The following is a 23,697-nucleotide window of genomic DNA, read 5'->3' as shown; positions in this document are numbered from 1 at the left end:
TGCATAATTATTAGGCAACTTAACAAAAACAAATATATACCCATTTCAATTATTTATTTTACCAGTGAAACCAATATAACATCTCCACATTCACAAATATACATTTCTGACATTCAAAAACAAAACAAAAACAAATCAGCGACCAATATAGCCACCTTTCTTTGCAAGGACACTCAAAAGCCTGCCATCCATGGATCCTGTCAGTGTTTTGATCTGTTCACCATCAACATTAAGTGCAGCAGCAACCACAGCCTCCCAGACACTGTTCAGAGAGGTGTACTGTTTTCCCTCCTTGTAAATCTCACATTTGATGATGGACCACAGGTTCTCAATGGGGTTCAGATCAGGTGAACAAGGAGGCCATGTCTTTAGTTTTTCTTCTTTTATACCCTTTCTTGCCAGCCACGCTGTGGAGTACTTGGACGCGTGTGATGGAGCATTGTCCTGCATGAAAATCATGTTTTTCTTGAAGGATGCAGACTTCTTCCTGTACCACTGCTTGAAGAAGGTGTCTTCCAGAAACTGGCAGTAGGACTGGGAGTTGAGCTTGACTCCATCCTCAACCCGAAAAGGCCCCACAAGCTCATCTTTGATGATACCAGCCCAAACCAGTACTCCACCTCCACCTTGCTGGCGTCTGAGTGGGACTGGAGCTCTCTGCCCTTTACCAATCCAGCCACGGGCCCATCCATCTGGCCCATCAAGACTCACTCTCATTTCATCAGTCCATAAAACCTTAGAAAAATCAGTCTTGAGATATTTCTTGGCCCAGTCTTGACGTTTCAGCTTGTGTGTCTTGTTCAGTGGTGGTCGTCTTTCAGCCTTTCTTACCTTGGCCATGTCTCTGAGTATTGCACACCTTGTGCTTTTGGGCACTCCAGTGATGTTGCAGCTCTGAAATATGGCCAAACTGGTGGCAAGTGGCATCTTGGCAGCTGCACGCTTGACTTTTCTCAGTTCATGGGCAGTTATTTTGCGCCTTGGTTTTTCCACACGCTTCTTGCGACCCTGTTGACTGTTTTGAATGCAACGCTTGATTGTTCGATGATCACGCTTCAGAAGCTTTGCAATTTTAAGACTGCTGCATCCCTCTGCAAGATATCTCACTATTTTTGACTTTTCTGAGCCTGTCAAGTCCTTCTTTTGACCCATTTTGCCAAAGGAAAGGAAGTTGCCTAATAATTATGCACACCTGATATAGGGTGTTGATGTCATTAGACCACACCCCTTCTCATTACAGAGATGCACATCACCTAATATGCTTAATTGGTAGTAGGCTTTCGAGCCTATACAGCTTGGAGTAAGACAACATGCATGAAGAGGATGATGTGGACAAAATACTCATTTGCCTAATAATTCTGCACTCCCTGTATAAGTCTACAAGTAAACACAGGCCTAAACCGATGGCAGGAGGAGTGAAGCTCAGATCCAACAGAAACCACCAGCATGACATGAAATGGTCTTTTTAATAAAGCATTTTATAGGCTCACCATGGTGCACATTGAAATGAGTGAGATTAGCTAAATTTGGTTTGCAGTTCATTGAGTAGAGCAGCAGCAGCAGATTCATTCCTACTACTGTTCTCCTTGTGGTTGCCTGCAGGCCGGAGCAGCAGAGTGGTCGGCACCATGCTTATTCAGCCAGAGAGTCTGGAGAAATCATCACCCAACCCGCTTCCTCTGAGCCACGTCTGTGTGCTGAGCACTGCAGAAAATTGACCAAAGATGGAGATAACCAAGACAATGACAAGCAGAACGCAGCAGCTGAACAATGTATCAAAACTAGAGTAGAACACAGCTCCACAGATAACAAGGATACGCTGAGCAAAGACGTGAATGTTTACACAGCGCCTGAATTCAGTGTTTGCACAGGAAATGCAAATGCAGACACGTCTTCAGGAAAGTGCAACAGCTCTGCAAGACCTCACTCAGGGCCGAGCAGAGAGCAGAGAGAAACAGAGGAGTGCAGCACTGTGCTGCGAAACCAGCGTCCGCAGAACACATCAGCAGAGGAACAGTCCAACGATGAGGGTTCAGCAGGGCGCTTTGGTGAATGTAGACTCTTAGGAGAGCTTCCCGTTCAGCCTTCCCAGAGTCTTCCCTTACTCATAGCCTCTGGCCCTTCACATGTAAGCTGTCACCCACTCACAGAAACCCCAGGGCATCACAGTTTAAGAGAAAATGAACCAAGTCCATCGAATCCCACCCAGCCACCGTGTGAAGATCATCTCCCAACATTCACCAGCCAAAGGTCGCCTGATCTGCTGACGACTCTGGGCAAACGGGCTTCATCTGATCCCTGGAATGTCAATAGCATGCCTGAAGGTGACCACAGGTGTGTATGGACCTGATAACTGGCAGGCAAAAGTGCAGAAAACCCAGAATCTGTGCAAGCTCACACTGGTCTGAGAGCTCCCAAAGTTTATGACTGGCAGTTAGTCAAGAGCTGAACTAAGGCCCAGAATGAGATAAGAAGGATATTTTTGAATCACGCACAGTTAAATAACTAAAAGCATGCAGCAGGGAATGAGCAGAATAACTCCACTTTAGACATTTCGTGAGCAATTGGAAGTGTTTTTTCAAAATAATAATAATAATCATGATCTGATAATAGGTGGTCAATAAGGGGAATCTGGTCTGTCTTTATTAACTCTAAACCCTAATAAACCAGCAAGCCTAGCCAGTGCTTGCTGGCTAGGCTTTGTTATGTGACGGCTGTGTGCAGACTCCGGAGACAGACGTGAACTCAAAGTAACAAACTTCCAAAGTGCAAAACTAAACTCAGGCAAGCAGACAGAAACAGACAGCATCGTAAACAGTAGCTACGAGTAGATCGCAACATAGACCAAAGAGAACTCAGGGCTTAAATACACAGAGGGAGCAATCAGGAAATGGGAGACAGGAGGGAAACACAGCTGGGGCAAATCAGGGCTAACGAGACAAGGGAAGCAAAACCAGATACACTAACATGAAACACGGACTTTCAAAGTAAAACAAGAAACATAACACAGAGACGCGAACTTAACAAGGGGATACAGCTGACAGGGGAGACAGAGCAACTACAGAACACAGAGACATAAACCATAAAACAGAACTCTAAGAAAGAAACCAAAGACTAGAAATGATAAATAATATAATAAACTCAAAACCTCTGGGTCGACCCAGGCATCCTAACAATTTTAGTGTCCTACTTTTTTCTTCTTTTATATAAGAAATGCAATTTGGCTGTATTAACATGAATGTGAAGTTCAAGCCAGGACATGTTTTTCATTAAAATTTATGCCTCGAGGTTATCTTGATCTTATAATCTTTGACACTTTATTTCATGCCAAACTAAATGCTTCTTGCAGGAATGCAAACTAAATGCTTCTTTGGCTTCTGCAGGAAATTATGCCTTCAATCATAGGATTTACCTTTGTTTGTCACATTAAAACTTTCTGTTACCACTAAAACATTTTATACAGTAGTGTGCAAAAGTCTTGAGCTTGTCCCTTACTTAGGTGTAGATATTTTTTGAAACACACAAACACAAATGGATATTCGATTTATAAGACAAAAACAAACTTTGTACAGTTCTAAAGAACTTGAAAGTCGATGTTCACCTTAATTCTTCATGTGTCTTAAGGAATCTTCAGGAGTAGTTCTCTGGACTTCTTGAAGGACGTTCAAAGCTCTTCTTTGGATGTTTCTGCCTTTTTTGCTGTTCTCTGTCAGGATGATCCCTCACTGCTTCAGTGATTTTGAGGTCTGGGCTCTTCTTTTTCAAATTTCACATATGGATCCATCACTCCATCAGACCTTTTCACTGATTTTCAGTCCAGTTCTTGTGTCGTTTTCATACCTCGGCCTTTTCACCCCGTTCCTTTTCATTAACGACGGCCTTCTGGCAGCCGTCCTTCCACTGAGACCGTTTCTGACGAAGCTTCGGTGAACAGCAGATGGATCAGCTGAAGGCTGAAGATGTTCTTCCTCTTTCTTACGGGTCTCATTTCAGACACTGTAGATAGGCAACAGGGAGCCTAAAGATCCAATTAAAGCTGCTTCTTTTCTAAGTTGTCTGTTATGTCATTGCTTTTTATGCTTGGTCAAACTTCAGTGGCTTAACAAGGGAAAAAAACATTTCTGTGAAAATGGTCAGGTAGAGGGACTCAACTGGGTAAGCCCATATAGTTTCAAAGTCATCTGGCAGAAGATCTTACCAGTCAAAATAGGAGGGAAAAAATCTATATTTTAAGGGAAAAAACATCCCTAAATTGTGGTCAGTCCGAATAGTTTAACTCTCTTTCCAAGTGGTTAAACTGTAGCTAAAGCCACAGTGAAAGGAGAACATCGACATTACAAAGTAATTATGAGAAAGTTAGTTCGTGGGGATCTGTCCGGCCCAGGAGCCGCTGCCAGTCGCCTCTGAAGCCTTTCCTAAACCGCAGCCACAATTCATGCTCACATCACCTGCCATTATTTACTAGAAACACTGTCAAACCTGAGTGAGGATGTGGTACGTACTGTTCCTTACGTTAAGTTTAAAGTGCCATTTTTAGCACCTTTTGCTGTAGTGTTGGATAGTTTTTCTCACTTAGAAAGACGAGAGTCACAATGTCCATGTCAGAGAAGCTTCTTTAAACTGCAGTGATTTTTTTTTTTATATTTAATTCAATAAACTAGATGTTTTTAAGTCTGTGCTTCTCTGTAACTTACAGGGACCCAAAAGAGCCAGGATCCCCGATCAAACTTCCAATCTTCAAGACTCAGGAGGAGAGAACTACCCAAGCTATTACCACCCCTGACCAGGGCACCTCTGTCCCCTCAGCCTTCAAGCCCAGCCTGAGACACCGCTCTCCTTCTCCTCATAGAGCTCCTCCTACCTCCTCAGTACCAGCACCGCCTTGCTCCTCACCATTCAGGCTTACTCCAGCGTCTTCTCCCACCCCTGTATGCCCAAACAACGTCTCCAAGCCTCTTTCCAGTTTATCTTCGACTTCCCCTTTATCCAGGAGAGCCCCGTCTACCCCCTCTCCTGCATCTTCCTCATCATCTGCAAGAGGCCCTCCTCCCTCCCCTACATCATCCTCTACCCTTCGCTCTCCCCCATGCTCCTCCCCCATCACTTCTTCCTCCACATTTACCAAATCCTTAGCTGCCTCCTGCATCAGTCAGTCCATCAGTCAGAGTATGGCAAAAGACAACACTGCCCGCAACAGCGTGAATCAAAGTCCCTCCTTACCTTCCTCTCACCTACGACAGCGTTCCCCTTCTCCCAAACCTCCTTCCAGCACACCTGCTTACGCTCAGTTAGGATGTTCCAAGGATGGGTACCAACATCCAAGATGCCCACCGTCCACTCTCCGGACCTCTTGCACTTCTCCGTCCCTCATGCCATCTTCTCCTCCCTCTCTTTCCCAACGCTCTCCAGGTCCATCCCATTATCAGCCGGCCTACACTTCATCCTCTTCACCACGTCCATCATTCCTTCACAGCAAAACTGGTTCTTCACAGAATCCAAACAACAACAACAATAACAGCACAGCAATCAGTCAAGTGAGCTCCAGCTTTAACAGTGCTCTCAGTAATGGAGGTTGGTCTCTAAGTCCACAGAAGGAGACATTCTCTAATGGGAGCAGTAATGCCCCAGTAAAGCAACAATCCCAAGATTCTCTCTGGTCAGGATCACACAACCGTGTAGCCCGGCCTTTCTCCGCATCCGAACCCAACTCACGAGTTCAGTCTCCATCTCCCTCCCTAGCTTCATTCATTCACCTCTGCTCTCCACCTCCACAGCACAATTTCTCCTCCCCCATGGCAAACAAACCGCCCCATCCCCGGAGCTTGAGGGTAGGAAGTGCAAGTTCCCATAACCCATTAGGTCTAACTGTGGAGCTACCCATCACCTCTTCCATGAGTTCTTCTTCATGTCCAAGTCCCCGGATCCTCTCCCCGCCTCCTATCGGTGTGTCAGTGAATGTTTGGGCAAATAATGTTGCAACACCTCAGCCTAGAAATCCTAGATATGCTTCCTCCTCTGCCTCTCCTTCCCTTTCATCAACATTGTCCTCTTTCCCAACTTCTTCTTCGTCCTCCTTTGTCCCACAGAGTGGTTTCAAAGGATCTTCCCCTTCTGGACCCTGCTCTACCACCTCCCAAAGCCTCCGCAGGTCTTTCTCCTCCAGCCTGGCTGACAGACCTTCCAGCCCAGCCCGGCTCAACGCTGCTGCCCAGCGGCGTTCCTGGGCAGACAGCAGCCGAAGGTCCCTAGGTTTCAGTGGAAATGCCCATCCTTCTTTTGACCAGCACGAGTTCTGTCCGGTCAGTCCAAGGAGTGGATGGTCTTCTTACAGCAGCTCACCCACATGTGTCAGCCCTCAAAATGGGCTTCAGTCCCCACCCTCATCCAGCAAGTTTTCCCCAGGGAACGGCACCGGGGGTGGGCAGCATTTTACCAGTGTTCCCTGGCCAGATGTGCGCGAGCTTTCAAGCAAATACAATAGAACGGATATCCCTGATACAGGCGATACTTGCACCATCAGTGCCTCGTCTCCCCCTGTGTCCTCCACTGCTTCATCAGACAGGCAGATAGACTGGGAGGATCCAGAGCTAGAGGAGGGAAACTGTCGAAGCCAGCTGATCTGCGCCTACGTTGGCCGACCCTCCGGTGAGCAAAACCTCACCTCCTCAAGTCTGACTCTCTCCACCTCAGGAATGGCCTCTCCTCTACCTGCGCCCTACCAACACCACCAATTCCACGTCAAACCACCGCCTCAGGTTCAAATCTGTGCCACAGCACCGCCTGTGTCCTCAGTCTCTTCTCCCCTGCCCTCAACAGCATCACCACTACCCTTTCCAACTTCATCTCCTACCAAACAGGGGAACCACAAGGCCAGTTATGCCACCACAGTCAACCTACAAATTGCTGGAAGTGGTCGAATAACCTCCTTCAGCACCGCCCAAGTTAGCCTAACCCAAACCCTGCAGGGTGGAGCAGGAGGTGGAGTAGCAGCACAGGGGCAGATGGTGAGGAGAGTAAGCATCAATGGACTCTCACAGCTTCCTTCACCTCTTCCTCAGAACTGCAACAGGATATAAAGCAGTGAGACTGCTCTTTCATTCATGGAGCCAGAAGGGAAAATACGTGCAAAGAACACACCAGATGTGGTTGTGTTTCTCACGAATGGTCCCGACCTCAGAATCGCCTCGCCATGTAAGATAGATGTTTTATATGTGCAGTCAAACAAACAAACAAAACAAGTTTTTCATTGTCTGTTATAAAAGATGGACATAGGTTGGTTATGAAACAGGAAGTGGTGAGCGAGTGGTGGGCCTGAAACACCCCTCAGTCAAAATGTTATCCCACCACAAAGCATTGTCACCATTATCCTCCTTTCCTGACTCTGATGGGACCAAAATTTCCACAACTAATAACTGAAAGTTCATCAGGAAATTGAGTCCATCTTTTATTAGGGCCTCATGTTTTTATCTGACTTTGAATGCATGCTGATGGAACTGCTTGCAAAAAGGTCAGAATATGGTGCAGAATAAAGGACGTCGTAAGTAACGCTGTTCCTAGATGATATCCCCCCCCCCCCCCCGTCCACAGCTGGATGTGATGAATTATGACCGGCCAAGGTCAGTCCTGTGGCTGCATTTGAGACTTTTTTGGGAAAGACTTTCAAACTTTTTGCATTTATTGAGCTGGACTAGATCCCAACCCTGCAAACAGACGTTTTGAAGGTCCAACTATGCTGTATCCATTCATGTGTATTATTTTTATGATCTTTTCTCTTTTTTATACATATATATTCTGTTGGACAAACATCCATATGCGGCTGTCTGAGGCCAGTGTTAAAAGTTGGTGATAACTGTGGTTAATGATCCATCTCTCCTTTTTTTTATCCTTTTTCCTTCTTTTTTATTTTATTGTTTATTTATGAAGTTAGTCTTATTTTCTTTGGCACTTAATATCCTTAAAGTAATTTTGGTATTTTTGCACAGTGTCTTCAGCTCTTGGGTGCATGCATTGAGTGTGTGTATGCGTGTGTACGTTTGACATGACGTGTCTGGTAAAGTTTTACATTTAACTTCAGACCAAGCTGATATCTGTGTTTTTGTTGAACTTGATACTCACTCTGCTGATACCAGTGCCATCCAGAAACCTCCTCCAGAAAACTCGTGAACTCCAGAAGTTGCCAAGATGAATACTAGAGCGACAGCAGACTTGGGTCACTCCTCATAGTTTGGACAAACATACCAGTCCACACATATTTTCACTGTGATTTTTTTTCAGTACACTTTTAGTTATATAATTCCAAGATACGACAACAGTTGTAGGGTAAAAGCCTTACAATATTATAAATAAAGCCTTGCAATCAGACAACCCCATATGAGCAACAGTGGGATGTCCTAAAAACTCCCTGAAAAGCCTTCAGCTAATCCAAAATGCTGCAGCAAGAGTCCTGACAGGGACTAGAAAGAGAGAGCATATTTCTCCTGTTTTGGCTTCCCTTCATTGGCTTCCTGTTAAATCCAGAATTCAAAATCCTGCTCCTCACATACAAGGTCTTAAATAATCAGGCCCCATCTTATCTTAATGACCTTGTAGTACCATATCACCCTATTAGAGCACTTCGCTCTCGCACTGCAGGCCTACTTGTTGTTCCTAGAGTATTTAAAAGTAGAATGGGAGGCAGAGCCTTCAGTTTTCAGGCCCCTCTTCTGTGGAACCAGCTTCCAGTTTGGATTCAGGAGACAGACACTATCTCTACTTTCAAGATTAGGCTTCAAACTTTCCTTTTTGCTAAAGCATATAGTTAGGGCTGGACCAGGTGACCCTGAATCCTCCCTTAGTTATGCTGCAATAGACGTAGGCTGCTGGGGGATTCCCATGATGCACTGGGTGTTTCCTTTTCAGTCACCTTTCTCACTCAACATGTGTTAATAGACCTCTCTGCATCGAATCAGACTTTTTCTCTGTATGTATTATTGTAGGGTCTACCTTACAATGTAAAGCGCCTTGAGGCGACTGTTGTGATTTGGCGCTATATAAATAAAATTGAATTGAAAAACTCTGTTTTAACAGGAAGAAACATCCAGCAAAACCCGGCTCAGGGAGGGATGGCCAGCAGCCGACATCCGCATAACTAAGGGAGAATTTAAATTTTGTTTCCTGTTAAAGCAAAACACACTGTTCGAGTTTTGCAGCTTAGTCAATAGTTCAAATAAAAGGAAGGGAAGAAATATGATTGTTATCTTAAAATCGTCCATAGCAACAGTGTGAAAGACTTTAAGGCCACTGAACAACCCACAAGCAATCTCCTGTTGTTGGGTAAAAATGTGTATCCTGGAGACTGCTGGAAGAGCTCGACTGTTGCTAGCAGATCTCCCACAATTTGCGTGGAAGATACCAGAAACTCACTGAGCTGGAGTTAAACTTTAAAATGTGCCTTACCTCCAAAACCAACACTTTTCTAACGGCAGATGTTCTCCACTTCCTGTTTTTGTGTCACACACAGTTTCATTACCAGTTGGCAAATGTTTGCAGACAGGTTGGCATCCTCTTTGTCAACTACTTGCAACTGACACAACCTGCAATAGCAAAAGGGGGTTTTGGTGTGGCTCGATTTCACCATAGGTGCTGCAACTGCCCACAGCCAGCTGGTCAGAGAACACAAAGCCTTAGCTAATCTAATTCCCTGATGATGCTTGGGGTTGTTGTATCTTGAAAAATTGATGATTAAAAGAGTCAAAAATATGAAAAAAGAAACTAATACATGTTTAAAAACATAATAAAACGCTGATTGAGTTGTGAGGTTTCTACAGGGCACTGGTGACGATCTGGAGGGACCAGAATCTTTCTGGTAACTGATAAAAAGGGAACTTTAACTAAATCTTCTTTCAGTAAACCTGAGACAGTTTGAGAAATACAGGAAATAAAAGCATGAATTTTAAAGCCCGACCTCCTGCTTTACTGTGTTTACTGCCTCTGGCCTCTGTGACATCTTTACCTCCCTTACTCGTGAGTCCCCATCTTGCCACACACCAGGTTACATGCCAACACCATCAGCGCCGTCACATTTTCTGATATAAAGCAGGGATTACAGGAGCCAGTTAAACCGGACGCAGTCCTGAGCCTGCTTGTTAAAGATGATTGCCAAAGAGCTGCTGCTGACTGAACTCCTGTGATATGCACACTACTCCTTTAAGTATTTGATCTCTCTGATAAGTGCCGTGCAGTTTCAGTTTTGCTTCTATTCGACTTTAACCTTTAGTTTCCGCGTGCCTTCTCACGCATTCTTTTCTCATCTGTAGTTCATCATTAGCCGTCCTCCCAACCGGACGCTGTTGGTAAGAGCTCGTTTTATTTATAAGATTTAATGAGAAATCCTGCTGGCTTTAACTTCTCAGCTGCTGTGCACATGTTAAAGAATTAATGCTGATGGCAGATAAAACTAAATATATGGCAGAAGAAGAAGCATTTTCACAGTAGGGTCTTGATGGCAGTTAGGAGTATACGTACGGTCGGAGGAGGTTAAATTGTAAAGTGAAGCATAGGAAACATTGGAATGCTGAGGGAACATGAATATCTGAACCCTAACCCGCCACAGTCCATCCAGTACTTGTTATCTCGGACTCCCACCACTGTCTTCAGTCAGTATTTACAGTGGCAACATTTCAACATCATATTTATGAAAAAAGAAGAAGTTAGCATTTCTTTGTCTAAACATACAGTTAGGGTCATATATGTTTATATTTGGACACTGACACAAGTTTGGGTTTTTTACCCGTTTGTTGAAACATATTCCAATTATAGTTATAAAATGGACGTGATGTGTAGACTCTCAGCTTTCATTTGAGGGTTTCCACATTCAAACTGGATGAAGGCGTTAGGAGTTGCGGCTCCTTAACACGTGCCACCCTCTTTTTAAGTAGACCAAAAGTAACTGGACAATGACTCATAGGCTACTTCATGTTCAGGTGTGGGCAGTTCCTTCATTATGTCCTTATCAATTAAGCAGAAAAAAAGGCCTGGAGCTGATTTGTGTTGTGGTGCTTGAATTTGGATGATTTTGCTGTGAACAGACAACATGAGGTCAAAGGAGCTCTGCATGCAGGTGAAACAAGAAATCCTTAAACTGTGAAAACAGGAAAAAAACATCTGAGAAATGGCTATAATATTAGGAAGGGTGATATCTACAGCTTGGTACATCCTGAGAAAGAAAGAAAGAAAGCACTGGTGAGCTCAGCAATGCGAAAAGACCAGGACGTCCACAGAAGACACCAGTGGTGTATGATTGCAGAATCATTTCCACGGTCAAGAGAAACCCCATCACAGCAGCCAACCAAGTGAACAACGCTGTATCGATATCCAAGCCACTTCAAGAATCTAAAGGCTAGACTGGACTTTGCTAATAAACATTTTAAAAAGCTGGCACAGACCTGGAAAAACATTCTTCGGACAGATGAGACCAAAATCAACCTCTACCAGAATGATGGCATGAATAAAGAAGGTGTGGAACAGCTCATGATCCAAAGCACACACATCATCTGTAAGACACGGTGGAGGCAGTGGGACACTAGTGTTTACTGATGATGTGACACAGGACAGAAGTAGCCGAGTGAACTCTGAGGTGTTCAGAGACGAGCATGAACAGAGGAACGATCACAGAGCTTTCATTGCTCATCAGTTTCTAAGTGGCATTTTGAAGCCTTCAGGGACTCATTTAGCTGAGGTGAAGCGTAACAGACCGCAGCAGGCGGAGTTGCCTGTATCGCCATCCATCTGTCAGTCAGAGGCCACACCCCTACTAATATAAACTTACACAGGTGCGTTATAACTGTACAGGTGTTATGAGGGGGGGTATGAGATACTGGTGGAAGAGCGAGGTTACAGTGATGGGGAACATCTGTCTGGTCTCAGGCTGATTTTGCAGATGTTCCTTCAGTCGGCCGACACCGTCTCTCAGCCCCTGAGAACAACTCCAAAACCGAAACCAGTGATTCACAAATGTGTCAGACACACATTTTACTAACAGTTTAAAATATGAAGCGTTTAAACGACAGCCTGCAAACATCTGGGAAAAGCAGACTTCTGGGAGAGGCGAGGAACGTTCCAGCTGCTTCACATGTATTTTCCATTTCATGATGTTCCAAATGCTTCGAGTTGGGGGACGTTTCACTCCTCGTAGATGTCTTACTCTACGGAGGCATGAAGTGCTGACAACTTGACCAGCAGCCGACGCTTAAAATGTCTTCGCATGTTTTCTAGTTTTAATTTTTTAATCTCCCAGAAAGCTCCAACCTGCCGCGGCCTCTTCTCTGAGTGACACAAGCAGATCCTCTACGTCCAAGAAATTAGAGCTCTTGTTCCTGGCTGTTCCACAGCACATTATCAGGTAATCATCATTCATGTTGAAGGAGACACAAACTTCACCATAAATTATGTTGCTTTTACTTCCTAGGGCCTTTCCCCCCATTACTGACCTCAGACATTCCTCACCAAGACACGTGACAGGGCTTAGTCGAGGAAACTAAATGCTTTAAGTTGACTTTTGTTTGGCAGAAATGGGTTTGAGAAGCTTTCATCGCCTGTCTCTGAGAGATCATCGTCGTTTTTTGCATTAGCCAGCAGAGCATTCATTTGTGTGCTTTATTTAGTTTTTTGGCAGCAGCACTGCACCACCACCTCAATGTACATACCAGACCTAATCCTAAATCAAACAAAAATGATATCAGGGAGCTCTTAATCATGCACAGATTTAGTTCACAGTATCGACTGTTTGAACCTTTTCCTTCACACTGCGAGAAGGCTGCTGTTCTTCTGCTGATGTTACCACGTGTGCCGTCTGCAGCAGAGTTTGGAAATGTTTGATGCCAGCGTTCAAATTTCAAGCGGCCGGGAAAATTACATAATGCTTTTACATACATTTACCTCATTAACATTCACACTGTGCTGCTTTGGTTTGAAGTCAGTTGAAGTTCTCATAACAGTGATAATCTTGCTTCTAGCTCGTGATGTAAGCAGGTCTCGGTCCCAGTACCAAACTCTGACACCTTCACAGGAAATCCTATCGTGTCTTTCACTGCGTCTGCTCCATTGTTGTTTCCACATAATGTGTTTTTTGGCACTGGTCCCATCTCTTTACTTTCAGTGAAAATGTTTTATCACTGGTAATTTGGGCCTTCACGGGGTTTGATGATTAGTCAGTCAGGCTGCTGGCAAACACAGAGAAGCTCCAGGATGTCTGTTGCTTTGTGCTTATTAGAGATTTTGTTCTTGCAGGGTTTAGATGAAGAAACACTGCACTCAAGATCGCTGGGAGCAAAAGAAACAGCTGGAGAAAAGAGGTGGGAACTTGAAAGTAAAATGCAAATAATCCAGAGGAGGAGGAAGAATGGGAGGAGTGAGAAAGTGAAAACTGGAGGGTGAAGCAGGATAAAGTGATAGAAGAGAGGGAGTCCATCCTTTCGCTCCGATCTCTCCAGCCACGTGTAGACCAGCAGCTCCGGGTGACGCACCTTTTTCCCCTGAAGTGAACCATCACCTGCCAAAACTCCAAACTCGTCCTTCTGGTTGTTCATTCCTCTTTTCCTTGGATAGCCAGGAGCCTTCCCCAGCAGCGAGGTTGGAAGTTTGACAAAACTTTCCTGAAAACTGGCCAAAGAAAGGATTTTCTTCATTCTACAACTGCTGTTGAGCTTTCAGCTGGAGTCCAGCAGAGGACAGACGCTGAAGACACTTTAAGCCATCAGCGTCGTGTCGGAGGGTCGGGGAGTTGAAGCCTCCGGAGGGGTCTGCTTTCTCACAGCTGTGATCGATTTGTTGAAGATGTTGTAGTGAGTTGTGGGGCAGCAGACAGCAGAGGATAATGTGACACAGATGATGGTTTTGCCGCCTGTGCCATGCAGAGGGAGAGGCCAGCTCTCGTGAGTGTGTTTGTGTTTCTGTGTTCTGTCAACATCATGGCCATCACCCAAAAACCATGCAGCAGGGACCTTATTAACAACGTCCTGACCCTGAAGGAGAAAGTCTCCATCATCTCCAACAAGGTATGACTGCAAGCCTCTATCGCTCACGTAGAAAAACACGCACTTCATGCTTCCTTGGCACGTCATGCAACGTCAACACTTTTTAATGCTTGAAGCTTAAAAGCAGCTTCAGGGTTTCAGATTCATACCTTACCCTGCTCAGCTTTACGATCCATGCTGCTGTACTGCTGCAGTTCACAGTTCACAGAACTCAGGTCTGTGAACTGTGAACTGCAGCAGTATCTTCGGTGTCTTATCTTAAAGATATAAGCATGTTTTTATTGTTGAGCAGGATGAGTCATGTAAACTAACTACAGCACAAATCTAACGCACACCTAAGCTGCAGAGTGACTTCTGCATAGAAAGAACAAGTCGGTCAGACGGAGGATAAGCTGAGGGGAGGAAGGGGGATTATTTTCACACTGAGAGTCATGCAAAGCTGCTTCAGCAGAAGGAGCATCGTGGATCGTCTCTGAGTCCCAGAGATGCAGATCGTTTTCAATTGTGACTCATGCAAAATTAATCCACAGGAAGTTTTTTCCCATGGAGAAAAAAAACAAAGAGAAAAAACATGTTCTCTTTGACACGACATTAGCAGATGTTAGTGCTCCATGAAAAATGAGTCTGCTCTAAAAATATTTGCACTGCGAGCTCGGTGGATGTTGTTGTAGCTCCATTGGATCATTTGCTAACTAGCACTAAACATGCAGCTGAAAGCTGAGCCTGCACTTGAAGAGCTCTTGGCTTCGGGGGCTTCTGGTCTCAGAGGGTTTAATCATGCACACAGTCTGCAGCACACAGTGAGCTTTTGTATTTAGACTGTTTACCTGGAAAATGTTCCTCTTTTCTGTGGTTACGCACATGTGCAGCTAACTTTCTCTTTCCCTTCAGTTGTCGCTGAACTGCAGCCTGTACACACCCACCATTGAAGACTACGAGGTATGTGCCTCCACAAAGCACTGAGTCACGATTCAGCCTGCAGCTGAAAATGCCTGACAGACTAATAACAACAACAACACTCAGAGGCAAAGATCCGCTTGTGCACATTCAGGTTAAAGGTCAAGCACCGACGGTGGTCTTGGTGCTCCGTGTTCAGTGACTCTTAACATTCTGCTACAGCCGCTGTTTAAACATGTCGTGTGTAACAATGTAACAGATGGATGTAGTGAGTGAGAGTGAATGCAGCTTCAGGACGCAGAACTTAAAACACGAGCACAGCTGTGATGCCGGGGTCAGGGGTCAAGTTACAGAATAGCTTCATTAACAGGAACATGAAGTCACTGTGTCAGAAACACTGCAGTGTCTGGCATAAATTTCAGTGTCCAGTCCTTCAGGATGAGGAGAAATTGGATATGGAAAGTTTTCTATCCCAAGGAAGGACATAAGGCAGAGAAAATGTTATGTCTGCAGCTGCTCCGTGTTAGTGGCTCTGCTGCGACGGCTTCCTTTGGCCTCGACGTGCACGCAGACACCCTCAGCGCTGTGCACCACGTCTTGTGGACATTTTTAAATTATCCTCATAACATTAGAAAAGGACATAAAAATTAAAATGTAATATTGATGGAATTTTTACGACCATGACAAAGTCACATTTTCATTTATAAAGCTTTTTATTGGTTTTTCAACATAAAATGGACGCGTTTGGTTTCTTCAAGCTTGTCGCCCAGCTCGTTTCAGGAATTCTCCAGATGATGAGAGCTGCAGAGATCCCACAGGGTCAGACGTCAGAATCAATAACAGGCTCTCCTTTGTCTTGGTATTTGATATTTTCCCATAATCTGAGTTGTATGACCTGGACCTTTTCCTGCCACATGACAGATAAATGAGCTCGGGCTACAGGCTGCTGTTTATCCCTAATATGGTCATCTCGTGCACAGAAGCTCCACCCACCTGATGACTAGACCCTCCATTTGTGAGGAGCAGCCAATCAGAGGAAAGTCAAAGGAGTTTGCAAAGAAAAGCGTCTGGACTTCTTTAAGTTGCTTGAAGACGTTTCACCTCTCATCCGAGAAGCTTCTTCAGTTCTAAGGTCAAATGGCCGAGAGTCCCAGATTTAAACCCAGTGGGAGTATCCCCCAATGAGGAACAAAGGACCCCTGGTGATCCTCTAATCACATGCGCCAAGGTGTGAAAGGGTGTGGGACCTAATCAGCCAGGGTTTCGGTGAGCCCATTGTGAAACCTGGCCCCACCTTGTCATGTGAATTCCTGAGGTCAGATGGCCCAGGATGTGAGTGGGTGTTAAGGCGTCTGGGGAGGGAACTCAAAACTGGATTATAGATGGCAGACAGTTGGTGTCACAGTGGAGACTGTCAGAAAACGACTACAAGAAGACAGCTCCTTGGAAGACAGGACCAACTTCACACCCGATCAGATCTGCACACTGTTAGACCTCTGCCTTACCACAACATACTTCAAATACAACGAAGGCTTCTACAGACAAAAACATGGCTGTGCCATGGGCTCCCCTGTGTCACCTATTGTAGCCAACCTTTACATGGAGGAAGTGGAAAGAAAGGCTCTTGGCTCTTTTAAAGGGAGAGTACCCAGCCACTGGTACAGACATGTAGATGACACCTGGGTCAAAATCAAGACACAAGAAGTGGAATCCTTCACTGCTCACATTAATGCTGTGGATAAAAACATCAAGTTCACCAGGGAAGACACAAAGGATAACTGTTTGCCTTTCCTGGACTGCGCTGTGCACATTGAAGAGAATGGCAACCTCAACACTGAAGTTTACCGGACGCCCACACACACGGACCAGTACCTCCTCTTTGACTCCCATCACCCTCTGGAACACAAACTTGGAGTAATTAGGACCCTACACCACCGGGCAGAACATGTTCCCTCTAAGCCTGAGGGAAAAAAGAAGGAACACACACATGTAAAGGAAGCACTGAAAACATGTGGTTATCCTAACTGGGCGTTCATAAAGTCAGCAAAGAGGCACAGAAAAGAAGATCAGACACCAGCGAGGGAGGATAAGAAAGACAGACGCAAACAACGTTGTCATCCCCTATGTAGCGGTGTATCAGAGAAACTCAGGAGAGTTTTCTCCAAGCACGACATCCCAGTGTACTTCAGACCCAGCAACACACTCAGACACAAACTGGTTCACCCGAAAGACAAAACTCCAAAACACAGACTGAACAACGTGGTGTATGCTGTACAGTGCAGCGAGGAATGCCCAGACCTCTACATTGGAGAGACCAAACAGCCACTTCACAAGCGCATGGCACAACATAGAAGAGCCACCTCCACAGGACAAGACTCAGCAGTCCATCTGCATCTAAAGGTCAAAGGTCACTCTTTCGAGGATGCCAATGTTCACATTTTGGACAGAGAGGACAGATGGTTTGAAAGAGGAGTGAAAGAGGCCATCTATGTCCACTGTGAGCGACCATCTTTGAACAGAGGCGGTGGTTTACGACACCAACTGTCTGCCATCTGTAATCCAGTTTTGAGTTCCTCCCCAGACGCCTATAACGCCCACTCACATCCTGGGCCATCTGACCTCAGGAATTCACATGACAAGGTGGGGCCAGGTTTCACAATGGGCTCACCCGAAACCCTGGCTGATTAGGTCCCACACCCGCTTTCACACCTTGGCTCATGTGATTAGAGGATCACCAGGGGGTCCTTTGTCCCTCATTGGGGGGATACTCCCACTGGGTTTAAATCTGGGACTCTCGGCCATTTGACCTTAGAACTGAAGAAGCTTCTCGGATGAGAGGTGAAACGTCTTCAAGCAACTTAAAGAAGTCCAGACGCTTTTCTTTGCAAACTCCTTTGACTACGATGACCTGGATGACTGAGAACCTTCACAGACAATCAGAGGAAAGTGGTCTTTAAGAGGGAGGAGCTAAAACAGCATGTTTCAGACAGAGAATGAACTCAGGGGATTCGCCGCGGCCCGTGTCCGATAAAGAAGGATTATTTTGAACCGTGAATCATGCAAAGCTGCTGTCTGAAGCTGCACATGACTGTGACTGCTGTGATCTTTTTCCTTCATGGCATCATTCCTTTGCTCTCTCTCCTTTCTCTCCCTCCAGCAGATTTGTCCCAAGACCACGATGCAATGTTTTGCTTCTGAAATTATCGTCCTCACGCATGAGTGCGAGCTCCCGTCAATGGGGAAAAAATTGAATAAAATGCTGAGTAAACTGGCGTTCAGGATAAACCAGGTATGAGAAACAGTTATAAGAGGAATTCACATTACTTCTAATGTGAGAGTTATTTTAAACTGTGCATTATCCAGGTCCTGATCACCCGCAGTGAGAGTTTGGTTTGCATTGCTGGCTTTGCAGGAAATTTTATGGAAAGACTTGAGATGTAGGATGTTGGGTTTGGTGGTCAGTTGGCTTCATCAAACAATGACCTCCAGCTCCGATTGAGGAAGTTTGCATTAAGTATGAGACGAGAAGTAGCACGTCCAAGTCTGAGACCATTGTTCTTAGCTGGAAAAGAGTAAAGTGCCAACTCCAGGTCAGGGCCACGTTTAAATACCTCTGGGATCATTTAGGAGGGACAGAGAGAGCCAGTACTCTTCTGCATCTTAAACACCTTTCTATCTGAGGTGTGTGTCAGCCATGTCCTATGATGAAGAGGCTGTGGTGGAGTCAACAAGGAGGGGCGCGACAAAGTTGTGGTCTGGAAAGAGTAAAAACAATCAGCCTGGTGTTACAATCAACATGCTGCAGTGGGGAATCCATGACCCCAACACGACAGGCCCAGAGGAGAGCCAGGATATCCCAGAGTGATGGGCTCTCACAGTTGGCTTGGAAATATCTCAGGGTCGCCCCGGAAGATTTAGGAGGTGGCTGAGGAGAGGCATGCGTCAGAAAATGGACAGACGGGTGATGAGTTAAAATGATCTAATTAATGAGATAACTGTTATAAGATTGGGAGTTGCTCAGGTTGTGGGCATACAGTGTTGTTTCCTGTATAACACAGTAATCAAAGCCAACACTGCTGGTGACACAAGAACACTAAACAGATACTGAAGGAAGGACTGATGAAGTAATACTGTGGTCATTTATTAAGTAGACCAACTATGAGTAATGCCCACACATTTGTTAAAATGATCTCCTATTTGGAAATGGAAAACAACTGTGATTCAAAGTAAAGACTTCATGAAACTCAGTTGGTGGAACAGATGAGATATTTTCTTTACGTGTGCTTTTGACCTTCTCACTTCACTCATTAATGTCACAGCGAGCTCAGAGCTTGTCTGGACTTTAGGAGGGTTTAGCTGCGGTGACTGGGTTTCCTGCACGTGTAATTCTGTGAGGGCAAAACTGAGAATCACAAACCTGGAACATATTCCGACAGATGAGCTCATTTTCTGCCCCTATTTTCAAAGGAAGATTGGGAACGGTGTGTTCACAGCTGATACTTGGGACTGGCAGCCTGGATCAGCTGATATGCCAGAGCTGCTGCTCTTTCCCAACAGGAGGAAGCCAAAGTATCCGGCGAGAACCCTCACAGACATGGAGAGAACATGCAAACTTCACACGGAACGGTGGTGGAGTCCAATTTAGGAACTTCCTCCATGTATTTATTTTTGACTCTTTATTATCCTAATATTTATCACATTTTTATCATTTCTGTCATTTTCAGTTACGTTGTTTTTTTAAGTTGTGTTTTCACATTTTTTCCCGCTTGGATTATAAACATATTTGCCTTGATTGGAAAGCGCTCTGTTGTTTTGAATTCGCTGTATGAATAAAAACAACCGGACTTAAACGCTCAATAACAATAAGTTTCTTTTTTCTTTGAAACATTTATGGGAAGATCTGTGATGGACCGGTGAGATTTATTTTAATTTGATGACGATGACATGGACGGCAACATGTTGGCAGTTGTTAGCGCTGTTGCCTAACAGCAACAAGGTCGTGAGTTTGACTCCACCCTCTGACCTTTCTGTTCTCCGTGTGTCTGCGTGGGTTCTCTCCGGGTACTCTGGCTTCCTCCCACAGTCCTAACCCATGCAGTTGGTAGGGTTGCGACAGACCGACGACCTGTCCGGGGTGTACCCTGCCTCATGCCCTGTGGTAGCTGGGATAGGCTTCAGTCCCCCTGCACCTATATTAGATTATGCAAATTTAAAGTGAGTCTCAGGGTTTTTTAAGGCACCTCACTGACTCCTTCAGTGGAGGAACTGCTAGTTTTTTTAAGCCCAAGTTCACATTTGGTACTTAGAAGTGAGAATTGTAATGATAACGTAACCATTACAGGATTAAAGCCCCCAGTGAGGAGCATTGCTGGTAGATTATTGTAAGGAGTAAATATTTAAACAAGACATTCTTCAGGCGAAATAAAGACACTCAAGACAGTTTGGATGGTAACAACGTGCGCACGCTGGGTGAGCGCTGCTGTCTCAGGCTCACAACCAGCGTATGCGGCAGTTCTTTATTTATAGCGTTTCAGAGTATGTGTGTGTGTGTGTGTGTGTATGATCTCAGAGTGTGTGTGTGTGATTCTGAAGAATGGGCCCCTCTTGGTATTTGGGAGTGTATAGATAAGAACGTCCTGCTCTCCCCTTCCTGGGAGTGAAACGGCTCGTAGAGAGCCAGGTACAGAGGAGATGTCCTGGGTAAATCATATCTGAGAACACTATGCTTTTGTCTTTACTTCAGCTTCACTTCTAGTGAAGCAGTAAAATACGATTAAATGGAAAGAATAAATGGGTAAACAACTATTAACATTGAAATTAAAGATAAACTTTCAATAACGTAAAAATGGAAGTGGGAATAATACTTGAAACATTTGAAAATCTCTTAACAATTATGTTGCCCTCCCAACAATTTTTGTTTTCTGGTGGGAATCCAGCTTTGACTTCTGTGTCACGTGAAGAGATATCAGTGTTGCTTTTTGTCCCAACTATCAAATATTTACTTCAACACTGTGATGTAAGTTTTATTTCAGTTACTGGTTAACAGCACTAGCACTGTACAATTTATTACTGTACCACCTGCATTGATTTGAACATCAAGGCAGAACATTCGAGTAGAAGCTGAAGAGGACCTAGCATAGAGCCCTGGGGTACTCCAACATTACAGCTGGTTACACCATGTCCCAAAGACTTATGGGTTATAGGAAGTTTTGGTGAAACCCTTGAATGCTCCAACTGATCTTCAAGTTTTGGTTGTGTTCCCATCTTCTTACAGACAAAAACACGCCTTCATTTCTGTTTTTTCTCCTCAGCAGACAGCGTCAAAGTGTCGTCGGTGTGAGGTCATGAAGGAGAAAAATGCAACCACCTTTCTTGAAAATCTGCTATGGACTGTTGAGAAATCTAACAGTGACTACTGTTAGGACTTTCAGAAGAGACTGCATGGCCTGACTTTCTTTTCATTAACTTTCTATTAAACCACCTGCACACAAATAAAGTGCAGAATGTATGATGTCGGAGCAGCTCAGTGGCATTTGAGTTACAGTTAGAGGCTAACGCGGGGTTCTGGGTGGAAAAAGCTTGCTTGTAGTTTCATATCAACTCATCAGCTAACATAAATGTCTCACTGATGAAGTCATAAAGAAGACACAGTCAGATCCCAGCTAAGCTGCAGTCAGATGCTGAGAGCACGTTGGTCACTTTAATGTGTTTTAAGGAAATATGTGTGTATTTTCGTCTGCTATTAATGAGTATTATTATATTAATAAGGTTGCTATCAAGCAGTTGGACAGTGGGTGAAAAGGGGGCATTGGGTCAGTGTGTTTATTGGCCTTGGTAAACTGATGGAAGTACACCGAGGATGGCAGGAGGAAAACAGACCTGTCTACGCATTTCACAACCACAGACACCATCACAGAAATGTGCGACAGTTTCTGAGCACGTGGGACTTCCTGAGGATCGCACAACTGGCTTAGTCGAAAGCCACTGCCAGATTATTCATGCATCAGACATTACAATGCAATGGACATCTGCAAGGACATCACTGCTTACCGCCTACTGTGGCCAAAATATGCTCCTACACAGCTCTGATGTAAACCTCAGAAACATATAAAGTTATTTCTACTCTTCTAATAAGCTCATTCTCTCCCTACTTTGATCTGATGCTCCTGTATTTAGTTCAGTACAATAAACTTCATTTTAAAGTAAGCTGATGCACGCGTTTCACTCTTATTTCTTGCACCTTCAGAATAAAATTATCCCGTTCTGTCTTTTTGTACAGCTTGGCTAGATTAAGGATCATGTAAAGTTAGATGATAAAAATTAATTATTTCAAGGTAAGTGAGCTTTAAATGACAACAGCTTCATATTTTTAGACCTTGGAGTGTACTAGTGTAGCTTTAATAATCCATATCTACCCTCATAAAGCCCTTCAGTTCATCCTCATTCAACATTGAGTCTAACAGCCCACTTTCTCCTAATCTGAGAACTTTTGGGAGCCTGCTGTGAGCTAGTCTCTCATTGTACATGAGTTTAGCCGCTTTAGTATGAACAGCTGGAAACCATCTACCCCCTGAGACGGACAGACCGTCGGGTTCTCTCCTTCAGAGTCTTGGCAAGACCAGATCTTAACAAACTAAACAGACACACAGACTGTGCAGATCACATGATGGGCAAATACACTGTTTAGTTTGGAACACTATTGTATAACTTGTTCATTATTCTAAAAGAGAGAGAAGATACAGCCTGTTTTTAAGTCTATTTTCGTGGATAGCTTCTAATCATCTTCAGGTTGCACTGGGTGAGCGTCCTTTTGCAGCCAAACTCAGCCGGCTCCTTTAAACCAGAGCTAATCAAAATGTGAGACATTGTTTCAGAGTGTGGCACGGGGGAGAGGGTATGGTGGGTGACTGGGGGGCTGGGTGGGGGGAGGGGGGCTAGAAATGCTGTGCATTTACATAAATGGAAATGTACATAAATGGAAACAGCTGTGAATGCGGTTTAAGGCTCCAGAAAAGCCTGAAATTCGACCTCATGTTTACACATATTTAACTCGAAAATCAATGCAATATGTTTATTATCTGCCATTATATGCCAGCCATCCTGAATGCAGTGCCTGAGCTACCTCGAGTCAATGGTCCTCTTCCTCCTGGCCTCGTCTCCTGACTGAAGTCAGCACACGTGCATAAACATGGTCACTTATTCCAGGTATTGTCTCGGTTACTTGTCAGCAGATTAGACGTGTGACCCCTCCCCCCTTCTTCTGCCAGCTGAATACAGGTGGCTAAACAACAACAGCTGCTTATACGCTAACATTACACCAGCTAATGTCGCCTCGAGCGTCCTACAAATGACACTTTCCATCTGATAAACAGTTTGATGATGTTCTCTCATCACATCAGTTTATTCAGTGTTGCAGTCCAACAATGTTAGATCCACTTCAAAGTTTCACTAATACCTGCTAACGGCAGCTAACAGAGGCTAACAGCAACAATAACAGCAGTGAAAAACATAGGTTGTGTCCAAATTCATGGGCTGCATCCTCCTGAGTGGGCCGGGTCCTCAGAAGGTCGGGTAAGCCGGAAGAAAACGGCTGTGAAATTGGACGGTCGAGCCTTCAGATTTGCGTCACCGGTGTTTCGGTGTTGTGTAATGAACTCGGCCGTCTGCTCCTTGCTATCTAAAATATAACAGGACACTGGAGCAAACTCTCGATCATCTCACACTTCTGTTTAATCAGTTTTCTGTTTGACGTTTATTCAGCTGGAGGAACCCAACCGACGGATTAATA

At 44.7% G+C, this 23,697-nt stretch overlaps 2 protein-coding genes across 9 annotated transcripts in view; both read left to right on the top strand.

Moving 5' to 3' along the window:
- Positions 1-8,073, top strand: part of plekhg2 (pleckstrin homology domain containing, family G (with RhoGef domain) member 2) — a 94,049-nt gene extending 85,976 nt beyond the window's left edge. For all 5 annotated transcript variants that reach the window (XM_039622662.1, XM_039622661.1, XM_039622660.1 and 2 more), the window contains 2 exons: positions 1,603-2,334; positions 4,697-8,073. In XM_039622662.1, the coding sequence (XP_039478596.1) occupies positions 1,603-2,334; positions 4,697-7,076 (3,112 nt within the window). In that variant the 3' untranslated portion in view covers positions 7,077-8,073. The remainder of the gene's footprint in view (positions 1-1,602; positions 2,335-4,696) is intronic.
- Positions 8,074-10,316: 2,243 nt separating this feature from the next.
- il15l (interleukin 15, like) lies at positions 10,317-22,120 on the top strand. 4 transcript variants are annotated; one of them, XM_039598149.1, is made up of 5 exons: positions 10,317-10,331; positions 13,267-14,033; positions 14,904-14,951; positions 18,067-18,198; positions 21,221-22,120. In XM_039598149.1, the coding sequence occupies exons 2-5, from the start codon at positions 13,887-13,889 to the stop codon at positions 21,329-21,331; spliced, it is 438 nt and encodes a 145-aa protein (XP_039454083.1). In that variant the 5' UTR covers positions 10,317-10,331; positions 13,267-13,886; the 3' UTR covers positions 21,332-22,120. The 4 variants fall into 4 exon arrangements, with proteins under 4 accessions (XP_039454083.1, XP_039454084.1, XP_039454085.1 ...); XM_039598150.1 differs by lacking the exon at positions 10,317-10,331 and adding an exon at positions 12,275-12,379 and having other exon boundaries at positions 18,070-18,198; XM_039598151.1 differs by lacking the exon at positions 10,317-10,331 and adding an exon at positions 12,275-12,379 and having other exon boundaries at positions 21,224-22,120.
- Positions 22,121-23,697: the final 1,577 nt, after the last annotated feature.

The sequence above is a fragment of the Oreochromis aureus genome, linkage group 14 (genome assembly GCF_013358895.1).
Source record: "Oreochromis aureus strain Israel breed Guangdong linkage group 14, ZZ_aureus, whole genome shotgun sequence".
In the NCBI taxonomy this organism is placed as follows: Eukaryota; Metazoa; Chordata; class Actinopteri; order Cichliformes; family Cichlidae; genus Oreochromis; species Oreochromis aureus.
The sequence above is the reverse complement of the archived record's forward strand: the minus strand, read 5'-3'. Positions and strand labels throughout refer to the sequence as shown.